The 16,658-nt window shown below is 44.9% G+C and overlaps 1 protein-coding gene across 4 annotated transcripts in view; it reads left to right on the top strand.

Annotated features, from left to right (window-relative positions):
- LOC115479512 (collagen alpha-1(XVI) chain-like) overlaps positions 1 to 16,658 on the top strand; it is a 125,880-nt gene that overhangs the window by 47,014 nt on the left and 62,208 nt on the right. For all 4 annotated transcript variants that reach the window (XM_030217460.1, XM_030217459.1, XM_030217458.1 and 1 more), the window contains exons 11-20: positions 877 to 903; positions 993 to 1,055; positions 1,814 to 1,855; positions 4,833 to 4,877; positions 6,479 to 6,523; positions 8,073 to 8,135; positions 9,295 to 9,339; positions 10,181 to 10,276; positions 10,862 to 10,900; positions 12,314 to 12,358. In XM_030217460.1, the coding sequence (XP_030073320.1) occupies positions 877 to 903; positions 993 to 1,055; positions 1,814 to 1,855; positions 4,833 to 4,877; positions 6,479 to 6,523; positions 8,073 to 8,135; positions 9,295 to 9,339; positions 10,181 to 10,276; positions 10,862 to 10,900; positions 12,314 to 12,358 (510 nt within the window). The remainder of the gene's footprint in view (positions 1 to 876; positions 904 to 992; positions 1,056 to 1,813; positions 1,856 to 4,832; positions 4,878 to 6,478; positions 6,524 to 8,072; positions 8,136 to 9,294; positions 9,340 to 10,180; positions 10,277 to 10,861; positions 10,901 to 12,313; positions 12,359 to 16,658) is intronic.

Here is a 16,658-nt window from a genome sequence, read left to right as displayed (position 1 = left end):
AAGTTCCAACAAACCATCTTTCTCTTTTGACCTAGGCATTGGAAAAAAAAAAGATTTTAAATGCACTCAGGTTTCAACATAATTCATGTTTAATGTGGGATATAACTGCCATAAATCAGTAAATAAATAAACTCTGAATGTTGAGCACCTGATTCTCATAACATGATGTCTGTTTTAGTGGCCCTTTACCAGGAGAAAAAAATTTCTGCGTGAATATAGCCAGCCCCTCCAAACGACACAGTGATTACGATTTATATCAAATCACTAGTCCACCTATGAAAAGTTATTCCGTTATTATTCTTTCTCTGTGTACAAGCTGCTGGCATGTTTGAAAATATGAGTGAGATTAAATAACGACAACGTGGATACAGCAGCTCATAGGTTTGTTCGCTTTATTTTGAGTGTACGCAGAACAATAGCTGCGCAGGGAAGGAAGGGGAATGTAGACTATCCTAAGTGGCTTCATCTTTTTGACATCATGCCGTCTTCTGTTCTCAATCAAATCTCTTTGCTCTCTAGAGTCCAGTTTCTCTGCAACTCACAACTGAGACTAACAAGGACAGTTTCCTTCTGCTCTCTCTCTCTCTCTCTCTTCCGTCCTCCTGCCACACAGGTATAAAGAGCAGCCCACAGGTGGTAGTACTGGGGGCACTTCAGGATATGCTGAAATGATGTTCACAAAGCCATATCTGCTCAGGGGTGATTCCTGATCTTGGAATGTCCCACACGGTCTCAGAAGAGACCGTCACAGTCTTTTACTTGTGCTCAGGTGGAAAGTGCATGTCCCACATCATCATCCTTATGTCCTTGGAGCATTCATTGACCCATTTTTTTTCCCTTTTATAAAATCTAATCCCGTTGTCTTTGTGTCCTCAGGTTACACTCGGCCCTCCAGGCCCACGGGTAAGTTTCTTCTCACTCTGGTGGTTCCTCCCTCATGAGCAAGTTGCATGACAGTCTGCTAAACCAATGCCGTCTTGTTAATTTTTTAGGGTACAAAAGGTGAGAGAGGACAAGCAGGAGCCTATGGAATTAAGGGGGAGAAAGGAGACCGGGTGAGTGAGAGACATAATCTCTGTCCAGTGCTAAGTGAGAAATAGCCTGGTGTTTGATTTATACTGTGACATCATTACCAGGGGAATTTAATGAAAATGATCATGACCCTTTATCAAATCCATGACCTTTTAATAACTGTGAACAACGAATCGGTTATACTGTATAGCTGAGCATTTAGGGAGATCTGCAAAGCAAGCTTTGGATTTCAAATGTAGGTCAGCCCAGAAACACAACAGATTTGCATGAAATTTACAACTCAGTACCACCCCCTTTTCTCTTCAGTCCAGATTAGCTATGGAATGGGAAAATCCCAAAAGCATTTCTTTACCGGTGGAAAGTATCCACCCAATATATGGGAAAAGTTGCACGTTCACAGCCTGTACTAATATCACTTCACCCAAAGTGGGGGGAGACTTCCTCAGGGTTGGGGTTGAATTTACACGTCTACATTTGAAATTTTGAATGTAAATTAGCCCTGAAGTAAGAAGCATTGATTGTAAATGGGTCATTTTCAAAGAAGTGCATGCACATTTTCATTTGGAAAATTCGTCAAAGCATTCACAAGTTTTCTGTGCATGCAGACCATTAAAGATTATCCCCAAAGAGAGGAAAGAGAATGTTTTGGGTTTGGGGCTAAAATGTGATATGGGAATGTCTAGTCTTTATTGATTGATTGTGATTAGTTTATTGCATTAGCTGTATCCAGGGGTCTCCTGGTTCTAATAGTTTTTGATATTTTATTCCCTTTCTGCTGCAGGGAGCAGACTGTGTCCGGACATCTCCCGAGGGCCCCCTTCAGGTCAGTCCTAATACTGTAAGAGGCAGGTCCTTGCTCCGTAGAGCTTATGGTTATCTTTATTCATTTCAGGTGCCACCTTTCAGACAGGCCGGCAAAGCAGGTTTCAAAGGGCTCCTACAGGATTGAATCCCACCAGTTGGCCCGAGACCACATAACCAGTGACACCAAACCAGTTAATGCTTCCCGAAATGTGCTCTGACAGCCACCGCACTCTCCGCTTAGGGCTGGGACAGTCCCGAGGCAGATCCAGGGCACCTGGTTAACAGCGATTTTCAGTGTTGCTTAAATACAGTTAGGACAGCAGAAAAATTATCCAAAGTTTATCCGGCCTGTCATCCGGGCACTGATTCGAATTTCAACTGGGACCCGGATAACTTCTGGTGTGCACCAGTGACCCAGATATTAAATGCCAAAATCCCAGATTGGACCCAGACGTGAACATCCAGATCAGATTCAGCCCGTGACACTCAGCGCCTTTCAATTCGCTGATCACGGTGGGCTCAATATTGGGAAGGAAATAAAATACACAGTTAAGACAGAGACAATCCCCTCTCCCCACCATATTTAAAACCATTTAACTGGCCAGGAATGGCTCCTGCTATCCGGCAATGCTCAATGGGAGACAGATGGCTAATACCTCCTGCTGAATATTGCTGGTTAGTGCTTTAGTCACGCAATACAGTCAACTATCTGCTAATATTCAGTCCATCGCCAGCTAATGGTTTGGCAGCCAAATTAGGACTATCTATGGCACATATCAATACTGACAAAACACACTGCCTCATCCTCTCATCGCAATACAATACATACAAACCCACAAATATAAGCATACCAAACTACACCCTCCCTATCTTAGACAGCCTGAAAATCCTCGGCATTACTATCGACCGTAACCTCACACTTGAGAGCAAGTTAACTCTATAACCGAGAAAATGTTCCATTCAATGTGGAAACTCAAACGTGTGAAACCATACTTCCTGAGGAAAATATTTCGCAGCTTGGTACAATCAATGGTACTAAGCCATGCAGACTACTGCAATGGACTCTACGCGGGATGCAAAGAACAACTCATTAAGAAACTACAAACCGCCCAAAACACAGCAGCCAGGCTTATATTTGGTGAAACACGATTCGAAAGCGCCAAACCCCTCCGAGAAAAACTACATTGTCTACCAATCAAAGAATGTATTGCTTTCAAAATCTGCACCCTGGTCCATAAAATTATCTACAGTGAAGTCCCGGGATATATGACAGAACTCATAGGTCTACCAACAAGAAACGCAACCAGATCAACACGAACTTACCTAAATCTCCACTACCCAATCTGCAAAGGTCTCAAATACAAATCTACTTATGGATCCAATTTCTCCTACATAAGCACACAACACTGGAATGCACTACCAAAAGCCATGAAAACAACGTACGACCACCTAAACTTCTGGAAATCAGTAAAAACCTACCTGTTCAAAAAGGCATACCCCACCGATCCAACTTAAGTGCCTATACTCCACAACTCAACGAAACCAAAGCTTGTAACAGACTATATATAACTCTTCCCCTTGTAATTCTCCAGTGTGTCTATAACACATGAACCCTATCCGACCACATTAACTCCTTCTATCTGTTTCTATGCCGGAGAAGGCGAATGCCTCTATGTAAGCCACATTGAACCTGCAAAAAGGTGGGAAAATGCGGGATACAAATGTATCAAATAAATAAATACATAAACTATAAACTTAACCAAATATTGACTTGGCTGTTTAAGTTTAAACCAGCCTAAATAAACCCGGATATTCAGTGCCGATCACTGGACTGGGCTCATCACTGACTGACGGAGGAAGCCCGGCTGCCTTCCACGGTTTGAGTATATAATAAAGTTTCAGGGCCCGGTTATCCATGAAGGATAAGTGCTGCTCAGCTGAGTCAGCTGTGATCTTCACTGATCCCCCCAGAGCTCTGGCGTGGTCTGGGGACAGAGCCAAGGCAGAACATGGCTAATATAGTCGTTCTACCTTCCTGGACAGTTACCTGGGTACAGGCACTGTATATACTTGTGGTATCCGATAACTGCATTCAGCACTGGCGTCTGGGTACAAACTGGTGATGAACATCCTGGTATCACTGGAAATGATGTTTTAAAGCAACAGCAACTGCAAATATTGGGGACAATTGTCTAGAGCTGAGGTGGGAGAGGGAGGAACTGTATCCATGCTAAGCTTCATTTTGTCTGTAGCTGTGCACAGAACAAAAAGATTTGGCAATTTTAATTTAAGAAAAAGGTAAAACAATAAGGCTGTGATAAAGAGGGACAGGGGTTAAGTCTTTTGTCTTCTTTCTGGGGAACTGAGTTCAATTCCCACTGCAGCTCCTTGTGACTCTGGGCAAGTCACTTAACCCTCCATTGCCCCTGGTACAACATAAGTACCTGAATATATGTAAACTGCTTTGAATGTAGTTGCAAATAAAACCTCAGAAAGGCTGTATGTGAAGTCCCAGTTCCCCTTTCCCTTATGACATCACAATATCAGAAGTGAGCCAAGTATCAGGCAATCAAGCCATTGTGACATCACTGATGAGGTTGGCTCTTATTGGTGGAATGAGTGGAGGAGTAGCCTAGTGGTTAGTGCAATGGACTTTAAGCCATTGTGACATCACTGATGAGGTTGGCTTTTATTGGTAGAATGAGTGGAAGAGTAGCCTAGTGGTAAGTGCAGCAGACTTTGATCCTGGGGAAGTGGGTCTATTCCCACTGCAGCTCCTTGTGACTCTGGGCAAGTCACTTAACCCTCCATTGCCCCTGGTACAAACAAGTACCTGAATATATGTAAACCGCTTTGAATGTAACCACAGAAAGAGAATATCAAATCCCATCCCCTTTCCCTTTATGCAAATGTCCAGACTGTCCAGTGGGCTGGGGGCAGTGGGGAGCTGACACTTGGGCTCATTTCTCATGATCTGTTTCTTATTTTTTTTTAAGTGTGCGGAAGGTGTGAAGGGCGAGAAGGGGGACCCAGGAGATGTAGTAAGTATTCCTGTTCTGGTAGAGGGGGATGGGAGGGGGAGGCAGACTGCTTTGATTTCAGTTTTCCTAACAGTTCTCTTGGTTTAGTCATATTTATCTGACATAGACAAGTCTTCTGAGGCACATGTGTGGGGGGAGGGGGGGGGGATTTTCAAAGGAATTTGCCCAAGCAATTAAGTAGTTACATGGCTGAAGATTGGCCTCCATTCAGCAACCAAAAATATGCAAGCTGCCCCACGAGACACTTAAAAAAAAACCATTGGGCTAAGTTAAATGGTGCTGCCCAGCTCTCCTGCTGATTTTCCGTGGTAATTAACCGGATAGTGCCAAGGAAAATCAACACAGACCACGTGGACACTGTCCGGTTGATGCCTGGGCAGTCAATGCAGAGTCCGGGCAGAGTCCTGGAATTACCTGGCTAGTGGTGACTGTCAAACCACTAACTGGACAAGTGCCCAGATAGAGTTAGGAGAGGAGACACCGGTCTGAGTATCAGCAGCACCCGAAAGATTAGAATTTTGCAAGAAATCAGTCAGTTCTAGACCATCGGAAGCTTCGTTGCACAGGGTCCACTACCCTCCAAGTCCTTTCCCTTGAGAAGACGGAGTTCCCTGGTTGAAGGTGCTCTTGAAAATCTTTTCAACATATTCAGTGCACGGAGCAACAGCGATCTAGGAGAGCTGAGCACCCCCCTCCCCCCCCCCCCCCCCCCCCCCCCCCCGCTGCGATTCTCCCAGATTTTTATCTAAGCCACGTTTTACACCTGAACTTCATTCATTTAAAGTCTCAAAGCCTGTCTAATTTGATCCCTTGAGCCTGAATTATCAGAAACAATTCTACCTTACCCTGACGATCTAAAGAAGACAAGACGGCAGAGTCCCATTGGACAAAAATACTGCCGTGGACCCTCCCAAACATTAAAATGGCAGTCAGTCCGTAATGCATCTCGAGTCACCCAGCAGAATCAGCCAAACGCCTTCTCCAGATATCTGAGGAATAGCTAAAGGAGGGGGAAGCTGAGGCCTTTACCCCATGGCTTTGAAAATTAATCGTTTTTATTTTTTAACGTTGTCTGTATTGTATGTTTCTGTACATTGTTCATGAAAATGAACCTTTAAGGACTAAAGACATGCCCCTCCTCCAATATTCAGCACTAGTTAACCGGCCAGAACGGTTGCTGACGGGTTAAATAGCGCTTAACCTGCTATCCGCCGATATTCAGTGGGGGGATAACCGGCTAGCAGATAGCCGGTTATATCGTCCGATATAACTGCCTATCTTTTGATATTTAAAACCCGATTTAGCAGCCATATTTGACCGTGTGAAAGTGTGGGATATCTTTGGCTGGTTTTAAAGATAACCTATCATTAAACCGGCCAGAAATAAGCTGGATTTTCGATGCCGGTCACCGGAAACTGCCCAGCATTTGAATATCCGGGTTCAGCGCCGACCGCTGGAGTTAGCCAGTCTGAATATCGGCCCATGGTACCTTCCTGCAGTTTCATCTTGTATATACAGTTCATCACTGAATACAGATATGCAGCAGCCACACAGGCCCTAAGCGAATGAAACAAATCCGCTCTTTTTCTTTCCACCTGCAGGGACTGACAGGAATCCCCGGGCCTGAAGGACCATTAGGACAAAAGGTGAGACTCGCTTTCCCCAATTTTCAGTGGAGCAGGTCTGTGAGGGAGGGTGTCTGCTAAGGGTGACCCCCCCATCCTTCCACATATTCAAAGGGGCCAGCCAGCAGCTACGGTTAGCTTTTTCCAGATATCTGCATCACTAGCACGGCTGAATAGGGGTAGAAGCCTAGCTTTAAAAGCATAATTTATCTATTGTCACCACCGAGGGGGTAAATTCTCCACGGATCACCTAAGGTTCAGCTGTAGGACGATGAATACTAAGGGCGAGTCCTAGATGAGCAGTTGTGTGCTTAATTGCAGTTGTGTAATACACACGGAAGTCCACTTTCTGCGCAGCACCTACGCCAGCTCCGAGACTTGTAAATGCTCACATGACCCACGCACATAAATGCTAGCCACACCCCTGACCCGCCCATGTCCCTCCCAGGCCCACACCCCCCTTCACAGTTTCACGCACAATTTGCAGAAACCCAACTAACAGCTATTGTGCCTGTCACTGCTAATTAGCCCACTTATACCAATAATTGGTAATCAGTTCCAATTAGCAGCTTATTATTATCATATAACTGACCTTATTCTGTAACTTTGCACGCTAAGTGTAAAATTGGGCCTGTAAGCGGGGGAGGAGCCTAATGGCTAGTGCAGTGGGTTCAGTTCCCACTGCAGCTCCTCCTGACTCTGAACGAGTCACTTATGTAACCCTCCATTGCCCCAGGTACACAATAATTACCTGTATGTAATACATAAACTGCTTTGATTGTAAGCACAGAAAGGCAGTGTATGAAATCCCATCCCTTTCCCTTTTCCGTTATGGAATTTAGGGGAAACGTACATGCGCTCGCACTGCCGTTACCCTGCCCTGAAGTCAGCTTCTTTCATACAGGTAAAATTGGCACATTTAGCAAGTTAAATGGTCCAATTTTATCTGTATAAGTTAAGCAGGTAATATATTTACTGTGCACAGGTAAACGCAGAACTCACTTTGAATAGCGGGACCAGGATTTCTGCTGGCTTTGACTCCATGTTTAAAGCACATGGGGACATAGTTAAGGGGAAACATTGAAAGTAAACACGGACGAACCTTTTCTCTGGCTGTTGTGGTGTCTCAGCATGGACAAACGATACATACTGTACGCCTGAATCAGGAACTCGACCTGATGCTACGGAAATGACCGAACCCTTATCAAGGCTGGGGTTGACTTTGGTAGAGGTGTGGATGATCTCCATTCTGACTTACCAGCTGACCAGTTTATTTATTCATTTGGATATAGCTTGAGGTGAGCTACAATTCAGGTTATCCTGCCTGTGGATGTACGGATTGGTCCAGTGCATAAATGTTAAAAATGGCAGAAGCACTGTGTCAACCTGCCCTCAACTCACACCTACTTTTCATGTAAATGCAGCGATCACTGTTACTGTAGGATGAAAGTCGTGAGTTAGAGGCGGGTTGTGTGTCTGTGTGTGTGATGCTATGTGAGAGCAACATTTAACATCTGTCTCTGCATTTTAATAAATTTTTCATTGACATTTTGCTGTTTATATCTTAAAGGGCCAGAAAGGTGAAAAGGGAGACGAAGGAGTGCATGGGAAGCCTGGCACCCCAGGACGGCATGTAAGGATTCAGTCATTTCTATTGCTTCATATGTAGATGAGATTTATTGTATGTAAATTAATGATATCTGTCTGCCCTCCTGTCCAGCTAGATACCAGACCTTTCCCTCCCTCTTTCACCCTCTCTGGTGTCTCTCTGTGGTTCCTCTTTCCCCATCCTTTTTCCTTCCCCCCCCCTCCCCCCATCGTCTCAATATATTATTGCATCATGGGCCATGTTTTGTGCTCAGGCTGCATCAGGCGTAACACAGAAACTGTAGCTAAAATGAGGTAAATGATATCATCTGCAGATGTGAGAGGTCATCATACTCTCTTTGAGTTCTCATTAACTGTGGATAACCTATTGCCAGGCTCCAAATTGGTAACCTTTATCCCATCTGCTGGTAACGTTCCATTTTGTTTGGTTTCCAGATGCCAGGTGTAATAATTGGCACCTGCCCTGCTGATATTATTTTCCTCATGTTAGCTACTGTTTGTGTTTTACCCAGGGGTGGACCAACCAGTGGCGTAGCTATAGGGGGGCCAAGGGGGGGCCTGGCCCCCCAAATTGGCTCTGGACGCTTGGTTTAGCTGGCGGAGCTTGCCAACCCGCGCCAGCTGAAGCCTTCATCCAGTGCCGGTCTCCGGTACTGCCGCATTGCCTGCCCTGCTCTCTCTTCCCCTCATGGTCCAGCACGCTCGTTTTAGTATGTGCGGCGGTGGCGATGCTTCAGCTGGTGGGGGTTGGGGATCCCCGCCAGCCAACGTAGTGAGTGGGGCGCAGCAAGGCAGCGACATTGGGGGGGGTGGTGGTGGGACAGCGGACCAAAATGTGCCCCCCCACTTTGGGCTCTGGCCCCCTCACACCTCGAGGTCTGGCTATTCCCCTGGTACAGACAGTGATCTGGGTCCTTAGGCAATAAGGGTCCTGTGCCCCTAACCACCTATCAAAAGTGGTTAGATGGGAGCTAGGGGAGAACAGACCTCTACTGCTGTGGGCCTTCGGGCACTGCCCTGTTCTCCCAAGGTCAGTCCGCCCCTGGTTTTTACCCCTGATGCAGCCTAGGGATGAAACATGGCTGTGCTTTAAGTGATTTATTTCTGTATGAAAGTTCCTGCCTCCAGCTCTTCCTGTCCTGTGGATTATTAATCTCAATTTAGCTCTTCTCTTCTCTGAATAGGGCCGACCAGGAGAGATTTGTGTACTAGGACCAAAGGGACACAAGGCAAGTGTAACCCTGCAGCTTCCGCAAGGCAATGCATTCTGTATTTTAAATCTTTATATAGAACCTGTTATTTTTTTTAGGACGTTTTAAGATTTTAAATAATTTTGCTTGGTTAAGGTTTTTCATCTATTAAAGGTATTCGCTTTAAAGGACTTTTTTTTTCTAGATCTTTTCTATTTTCTGCCCGTCGTCTTTGGAATAGTTTACCAAAACAGCTTTGTTCAATAACTAATCTTCGTTTTGCTTTTTGGAAACCTTTGAAAATATATCTTTTTTTTTTCTAATGGTAAATAGATGGGTTATATCTGCTTTAATTTTTTAGGTTTATAAATCTAAATGTTACTTCCTGATTTATTGTATCTCAGTTTTTAAAATCTTTTGCTACCCCGTGGGGACATTGAGAGGGGGCTTTTATTCGGCAGACATTGGGAGGAGGGGGGGTCTTTGTACATTGGGCATCATGAGGGGGGAGGTGTAATTGGGAGGAAGGGGGATAGGGCTCAACCCCTTTAAGAAGCTTCTCCCCTCTTTTTTACTGGCAGTATTTTTCCAGGAGTAACGTGGCTTTCTGTGTTCATCACAAACTGCGTTGTTTGATTTACATAGTAATGAGATGTTTTACATGCATTTGCATTGCTCTGAATGTGGTAACTTATTTTAACATGTGTTATGGGGATATAATTCATGCTATTGTCCTTTAACATGCATTAAGGAGCAAATAACGCACGTTAATAATTACCCCTCCCCCCTGCTTAATGTATGAAATTGAAGAAATCTGGATACCTTTACGTGCTGGGTTCTCCACTAAATATTGACCCCCAGGTTTTCTGTTTTCTTTTAGGGGGACCCGGGTTTTGTTGGACCTGAGGGTCTAGCAGGAGACCCTGGACCCCCTGGATTGCCAGGGCTCCCAGGAATTGGAATCCCAGGAAAGCCGGTAAGAGCTGAATTAAACTCACCTGACTTCCTGCCACAGGCGGGGCTGATATTGAAATAACTCCCGTGGTCAGCAGGGAGGCTGGATATTCAGTGCCGGGTGGTTTTCGGTCACCGGCGTTGAATATCCGGTTTAATTTTGGCTGGTTTAAACTTAACTGGCCAAGCCAATATTCAGCGCCGGCCAGTTAAGCTTAAAGCGGTCAAAGATACGCCTGCTATTTCGGTGGCCCGATTTGGCTGCCAAACGTAGCTGGTGAGGTGCTGAATATTAGCAGATAGCCGGTTACATCGTGCATTATAACTGGTTATCTGGCAAGCGCTGACCAGGAGATAAACGCTGCTTAAGTGCTATTTAAATAGTGGTGAATATCGGGGAGACGGTGTCTGACTGAGAGCGTTAATCATCTTTACTGTGTATGTGGACTGGCTGTAAGAATTGTCACCGTGCTCCTGGTGTAGATGTAACAGTCTCTTTGCTGCTTTGTCCAGGGTAACTGTTTTAATCCGGGACAGATGAAAGGATCTTTGCCCTCATATGTCTGTCTTCAGGGTGGCTGAATGGTGCTATTTATCTGTTTTTTAGGGTAACCCTGGTGGCCCTCCTGGTCCAGAAGGAGAAAAAGTAAGCTAACTCATTAGTAACACTCCAGCAACACATAACTAATCACTCTCCAAAACAAATTTTCACTGTCACATGAAATACTTTAGTTCAGTCTGTGCATTCATGTTGAAAGATGGAGTCCAGTCGCTGCTTGCAGCAGGAACAGAGGATTCACAATCCCCCACATTCACATGCACACACACACACACACACACACACACACAGGACAGGTATGGTAGGAACAGAGGATTCACAATCCCCCACATTCACATCCACGCACAGGACAGGTATGGTAGGAACAGAGGATTCACACTCCCTCACATTCACACGCACGCCCACACACAGGACAGGTATGATAGGAACAGAGGATTCACACTCCCTCACATTCACATGCACACACACACACACACACACAGGACAGGTATTGTAGGAACAGAGGATTCACACTCCCTCACATTCACACACACACACACACACACCCACGCACAGGACAGGTATGGTAGGAACAGAGGATTCACACTCCCTCATATTCACACACACACACCCACACACAGGACAGGTATGGTAGGAACAGAGGATTCACACTCCCTCACATTCACATGCACACACACACACACACACACACACACACACACACACAGGACAGGTATGGTAGGAACAGAGGATTCACAATCCCCCACATTCACATCCACGCACAGGACAGGTATGGTAGGAACAGAGGATTCACACTCCCTCACATTCACACGCACGCCCACACACAGGACAGGTATGATAGGAACAGAGGATTCACACTCCCTCACATTCACATGCACACACACACACACACACACAGGACAGGTATTGTAGGAACAGAGGATTCACACTCCCTCACATTCACACACACACACACACACACCCACGCACAGGACAGGTATGGTAGGAACAGAGGATTCACACTCCCTCACATTCACATTCACATGCACACACACACACACACACACACACACACACACACACACACACACACACACAGAGGACAGGTATGGTAGGAACAGAGGATTTACACTCCCTCACATTCACACACACACACCCATGCACAGGACAGGTATCGTAGGAACAGAGGATTCACACTCCCTCACATTCACACACACACACACAAGACAGGTATGGTAGGAACAGAGGATTCACACTCTCTCACATTCACACACACACACCCACACCCACACACACACACACAGGACAGGTATGGTAGGAACAGAGGATTCACACTCCCTCATATTCACACACCCACACCCACGCACAGGACAGGTATCGTAGGAACAAAGGATTCACACTCCCTCACATTCACATGCACACCTATGCATAGGAAAGGCACAGCAGGACCAAGACTGGCAGCTTATATCGTGCAGGCTCCAGATATTAACATGTCTTCTGCCTTTTCTGTTTGGCTTCTAGGGATTCCCTGGAACACCTGGACCTGAGGGTCCCATCGGGAAACCCGTAAGTGTTTTCAGGACCCTGTGAGCTGCTGAGAGGGAAGGAGTCCCCAGTTCTCTGTGGATGCTGGTGCCATCTTTAGTGTCTTTATGGGAGCGGCATCTTTCCTTGGGTGCAGAACCTCAGGGACTATTTTCAGCTGTAATTGGGTACCAGGTCTTTGTGTCTGCTCACTGGGTGCACTCTCCACAGTAGCAGAGCATGGTAGGATGGGATGTCTCTCTGTAGTGTTGGGAATGGACCTGGTGCCCCAGAGACTGTTGCTGTCAGCAGATTTGGACTTCTGTAACTGTAGTGCTATGTTTTGGCCACTAGGGACATCTGAGCTGTGACTGCAGAATGGGTCTCTTGCAGCCATTTCAGTCATTGGAGTAGGTGTTGTGTTCATGTGTGTTGGGTGTAGCATGTGGTTGCTAACACGTGATAACATTTGTACAAAGCTTGGATTTTTAAGGGGTACTGAAACAATGTAGGGAGAGGGGAAGCACATAAACTTTTCTGGCCAAGAAAACACCCCCGTCCCAGAGAGACCCTCTCCCCCACATCTCATGGTACAGAGATACCCTCTCCTCCATGTCTTGTGGCACTTGGGCTCTTTTAAATATCTCTTGTGAATTCTGGATATTTTCTTGTTGTGTTAGATCTGTCGGTAGCTTTTGACGCAGTGAATTATGCTTTCTTGATAAATAGATTCAGAGCTTGTGGTATTACAGGATCTGTCCTTACTAGGTTTGCCTCTTTTCCGAGTAATCGAAAACTGGAGATGCTAATTGGGGACCAACTTTCAGAAAAGAGAGAGTTAACAACAGAAATGCTGCAGGGTTTGTCACTTTCTACAGTTTTATTTTCCATCTGTCTATTACAGTTTTGTAATATTAGGGGGGGGGGGGAGGGATATGGGGTGGGGGAAGCCAGCAGTTGCCCACAAGCACATGGTTCGATGTGGAGTATCCTCAAAGGATATTATTGAAACAGGACATTTAGGGAATCCCAATAGAGAGGCTTCAATGATGGTTAAAGAAAACCAGGAGAGTTTAATAAGAGAACAGAATAAAGGATGAAAATTATCACCGTCAACTTCAAAGCAGTTTGTAGATGCAAAGGAAAAAACAACTATAAAAATGCTAGAAGCCTAAAAAATAAGATGGGAGAGTTGGATTGTATAGCACTAAATGAAGAGGTAGATATAATAGGCATCCCAGAGACCTGGTGGAAGGAGGACAATCAATGGGACGCTGTGTTATCAGGGTATAAATTCTATCGCAGTGATAGAGTGGATCAAATTGGAGGGGAGGAGGGGTATGTTAAAGAGGGAATTGAGTCAAACAAAATAAATACTCTACATGAAACAGCAGCGTGGAATCTACTACTACTACTTCTACTTATAATTTCTAAAGCATAAGTACATAAGTACATAAGTAATACCACATTGGGAAAAGACCAAGGGTCCATCGAGCCCAGCATCCTGTCCATGACAGCGGCCAATCCAGGCCAAGGGCACCTGGCAAGCTTCCCAAACGTACAAACATTCTATACAATCAAGCCATTGTGACATCACTAAAGAGGTTGGCTCTTATTGGTGGAATGAGCCACTATGACATCACAATAGGTTAAATCACTGCTCTATGTAATAAAAGTGAGCCAAGTAGAGGACATAAGTACATAAGTAATGCCACACTGGGAAAAAACCAAGGGTCCATCGAGCCCAGCATCCTGTCCACGACAGCGGCCAATCCAGGCCAAGGGCACCTGGCAAGCTTCCCAAACGTACAAACATTCTATACACTTGAACATGAAGAGACAGTCCCTGCTTCACAGAGCTTACAATCTAATTAGGACAAACAGGACAAATAAGGGATAAGGACAAAGAGTGGCAAGATTCCGGAATCCCAAAGTGTATCAAGATTCCGGAATCCCAAGCACTACTACTACTACTACTTATCATTTCTATAGTGCTACTAGACGTAAGCAGCGCTGTACACTTGAACATGAAGAGACAGTCCCTGCTCGACAGAGCTTACAGTCTGATTAGGACAGACAAACAGGACAAACAAGAGATAAGGGAATATTAAAGTGAGGATGATAAAATAAGGGTACTGAACAAGTGAATAAGGGTTAGGAGTTAAAAGTAGCATCAAAAAGGTGGGCTTTTAGCTTAGATTTGAAGACGGCCAGAGATGGAGCTTGACGTACCGGCTCAGGAAGCCTATCCCAGGCACATGGCGCAGCAAGATAAAAGGAATGGAGTCTGGAGTTAGCAGTGGAGGAGAAGGGTGTAGATAAGAGAGATTTACCCAGTGAACGGAGTTCCCTGGGAGGAATGTAGGGAGAGATGAGAGTGGAGAGGTACTGAGGAGCTGCAGAGTGAATGCACTTATAGGTCAATAAGAGGAGTTTGAACTGTATGCGAAAACGGATAGGGAGCCAGTGAAGTGACTTGAGGAGAGGGCTAATATGAGCATATTTCTATCCTTGTAGATATAAGTAATCACAAAAGAGAGGGTAATACAGCTTACAAGTATACAATATAGACAAGAAAAAGCAACACTGGGCCTTCAAGAACGAGACAATGGCAGTCCTTTTATTGTGAAAAAGACCCGACACGGACCGTGTTTTGGCGCACAAGCGCCTGCCTCAGGGGTCTAACATAAAAACACAAAGATAATTATAAATACACATTTCACAAAAATTAACATCCATATCATAAAGTAATAAACAATTAAAATGCAAAAACATAAAAATAATCAGATATAAAATACAATATTAAAAATAAATCTATGAGGATCGAGATCTTGTCAGTGATAACCCAAAGTGTTAAAAATAAAATGAAATAACTAAAATAAACTTGGATGAACCATTATGTACAATCATATGCACATTAATAACACCATTTACAAAATCATAGAATGAATTAAAATAATATGATATATTAACCTATTGTGATATGACTCACTGTGTAAATATTATAACAGAACATACAGAGAGATAAGAAATGTTTACAGAAATTAGGAAAGCTGGCAAATCAGGCAGCATTATAGAATACTAGTAAAAGAGGCCCGTTTCAGATCAAATGAAACGGGCGCTAGCAAGGTGTTCGTCGCCAACACCCCCCCCTCCCTCCCTGGCCAACCCCTTCGTTATTCTTCCATTGCTCCACCCCCGTCATGACGTTTGATGCGAGGGTGGGGCCCGAAGCGATTTCCCACCCCCGCCTCCCTCCCTACCAACCCCTTCGTTGTTCTGCCATTGCTCCGCCCTCGAGGGCGGGGCCCAGAGCGATTTCCCACCCCCCCACGCCTCCCTCCCTACCAACCCCTTCGTTGTTCTGCCATTGCTCCGCCCTCGAGGGCGGGGCCCAGAGCGATTTCCCACCCCCCCCACGCCTCCCTGCCTCCCTCCCTGCCAACCCCTTCGTTGTTCTGCCATTGCTCCGCCCTCGAGGGCGGGGCCCGGAGCGATTTTGGTGGCTTTCACCACCACAAACCTTCGAACCTTTTTGAAGGAAGTCAGGGCTTGGCTTCACTGACGTCAGTGTCCTCAGAACGTTGAGGGTGAGTTTTATTATAGTAGATAATGCAGATGGTATCCAGTTTTTTTCTCCTTTGATTCATCTATGGAAGACGCAGTTGTTCGATTGCAATCAATTTTCACTGTTATAGCAAAACGGTTAGCATATAATAAGTTAGCCTTGAATGTGGATAAGACAGAAATGATGCTTATTGGAGAGGTTTACGGAGAACAGATACAATTAAGCTCTGTGATAATGAAGTTTGTTTGGCCAAACAGGTTCACAATTTAGGTCTTACTTTAGATGGTCACTTAAATTTCAAATCACATTTTAGAAAAGTAGTTAGTGCCCATTTTTTAAATTAAGAATGTTGAGTAGATTGAAGGGTTGTAACTCAATAGAAGATTTTAAATTGATGATTTGGAGTTTGGTTATGAGCGGCCTGGATTACTGCAATGCCTTATATCTGGGTTTACCTAAAACCAGTATTAAGCCAGTAGATTATTCAGAATACAGCGACATGACTTATTTCTGGCCACTTTCAGCATATTACTCTGGTATTGAAGGATTTTCATTGGCTGCCTATGGAAAAAGAATCCATTTTAAGATTGTGCTTTTAATTCATAAGGCTTTGAAACAAGATTCTGGTTTTTATTTGGGGACAGTTTCCTAAGATCTATCAGCCTAATAGGACCCTGAGGTCTGCAGGTACTTTGCCAGTTAACTATTCCAGCTTTGAGAGAGATGCGTTTTGAAAAGACCAGGCAAAGGACTTTTTCTATTACGGGCCCAATT

The sequence above is a fragment of the Microcaecilia unicolor genome, chromosome 11, assembly GCF_901765095.1.
Source record: "Microcaecilia unicolor chromosome 11, aMicUni1.1, whole genome shotgun sequence".
NCBI lineage: Eukaryota > Metazoa > Chordata > Amphibia > Gymnophiona > Siphonopidae > Microcaecilia > Microcaecilia unicolor.
This window is presented reverse-complemented; position numbering and strand designations above follow the sequence as displayed.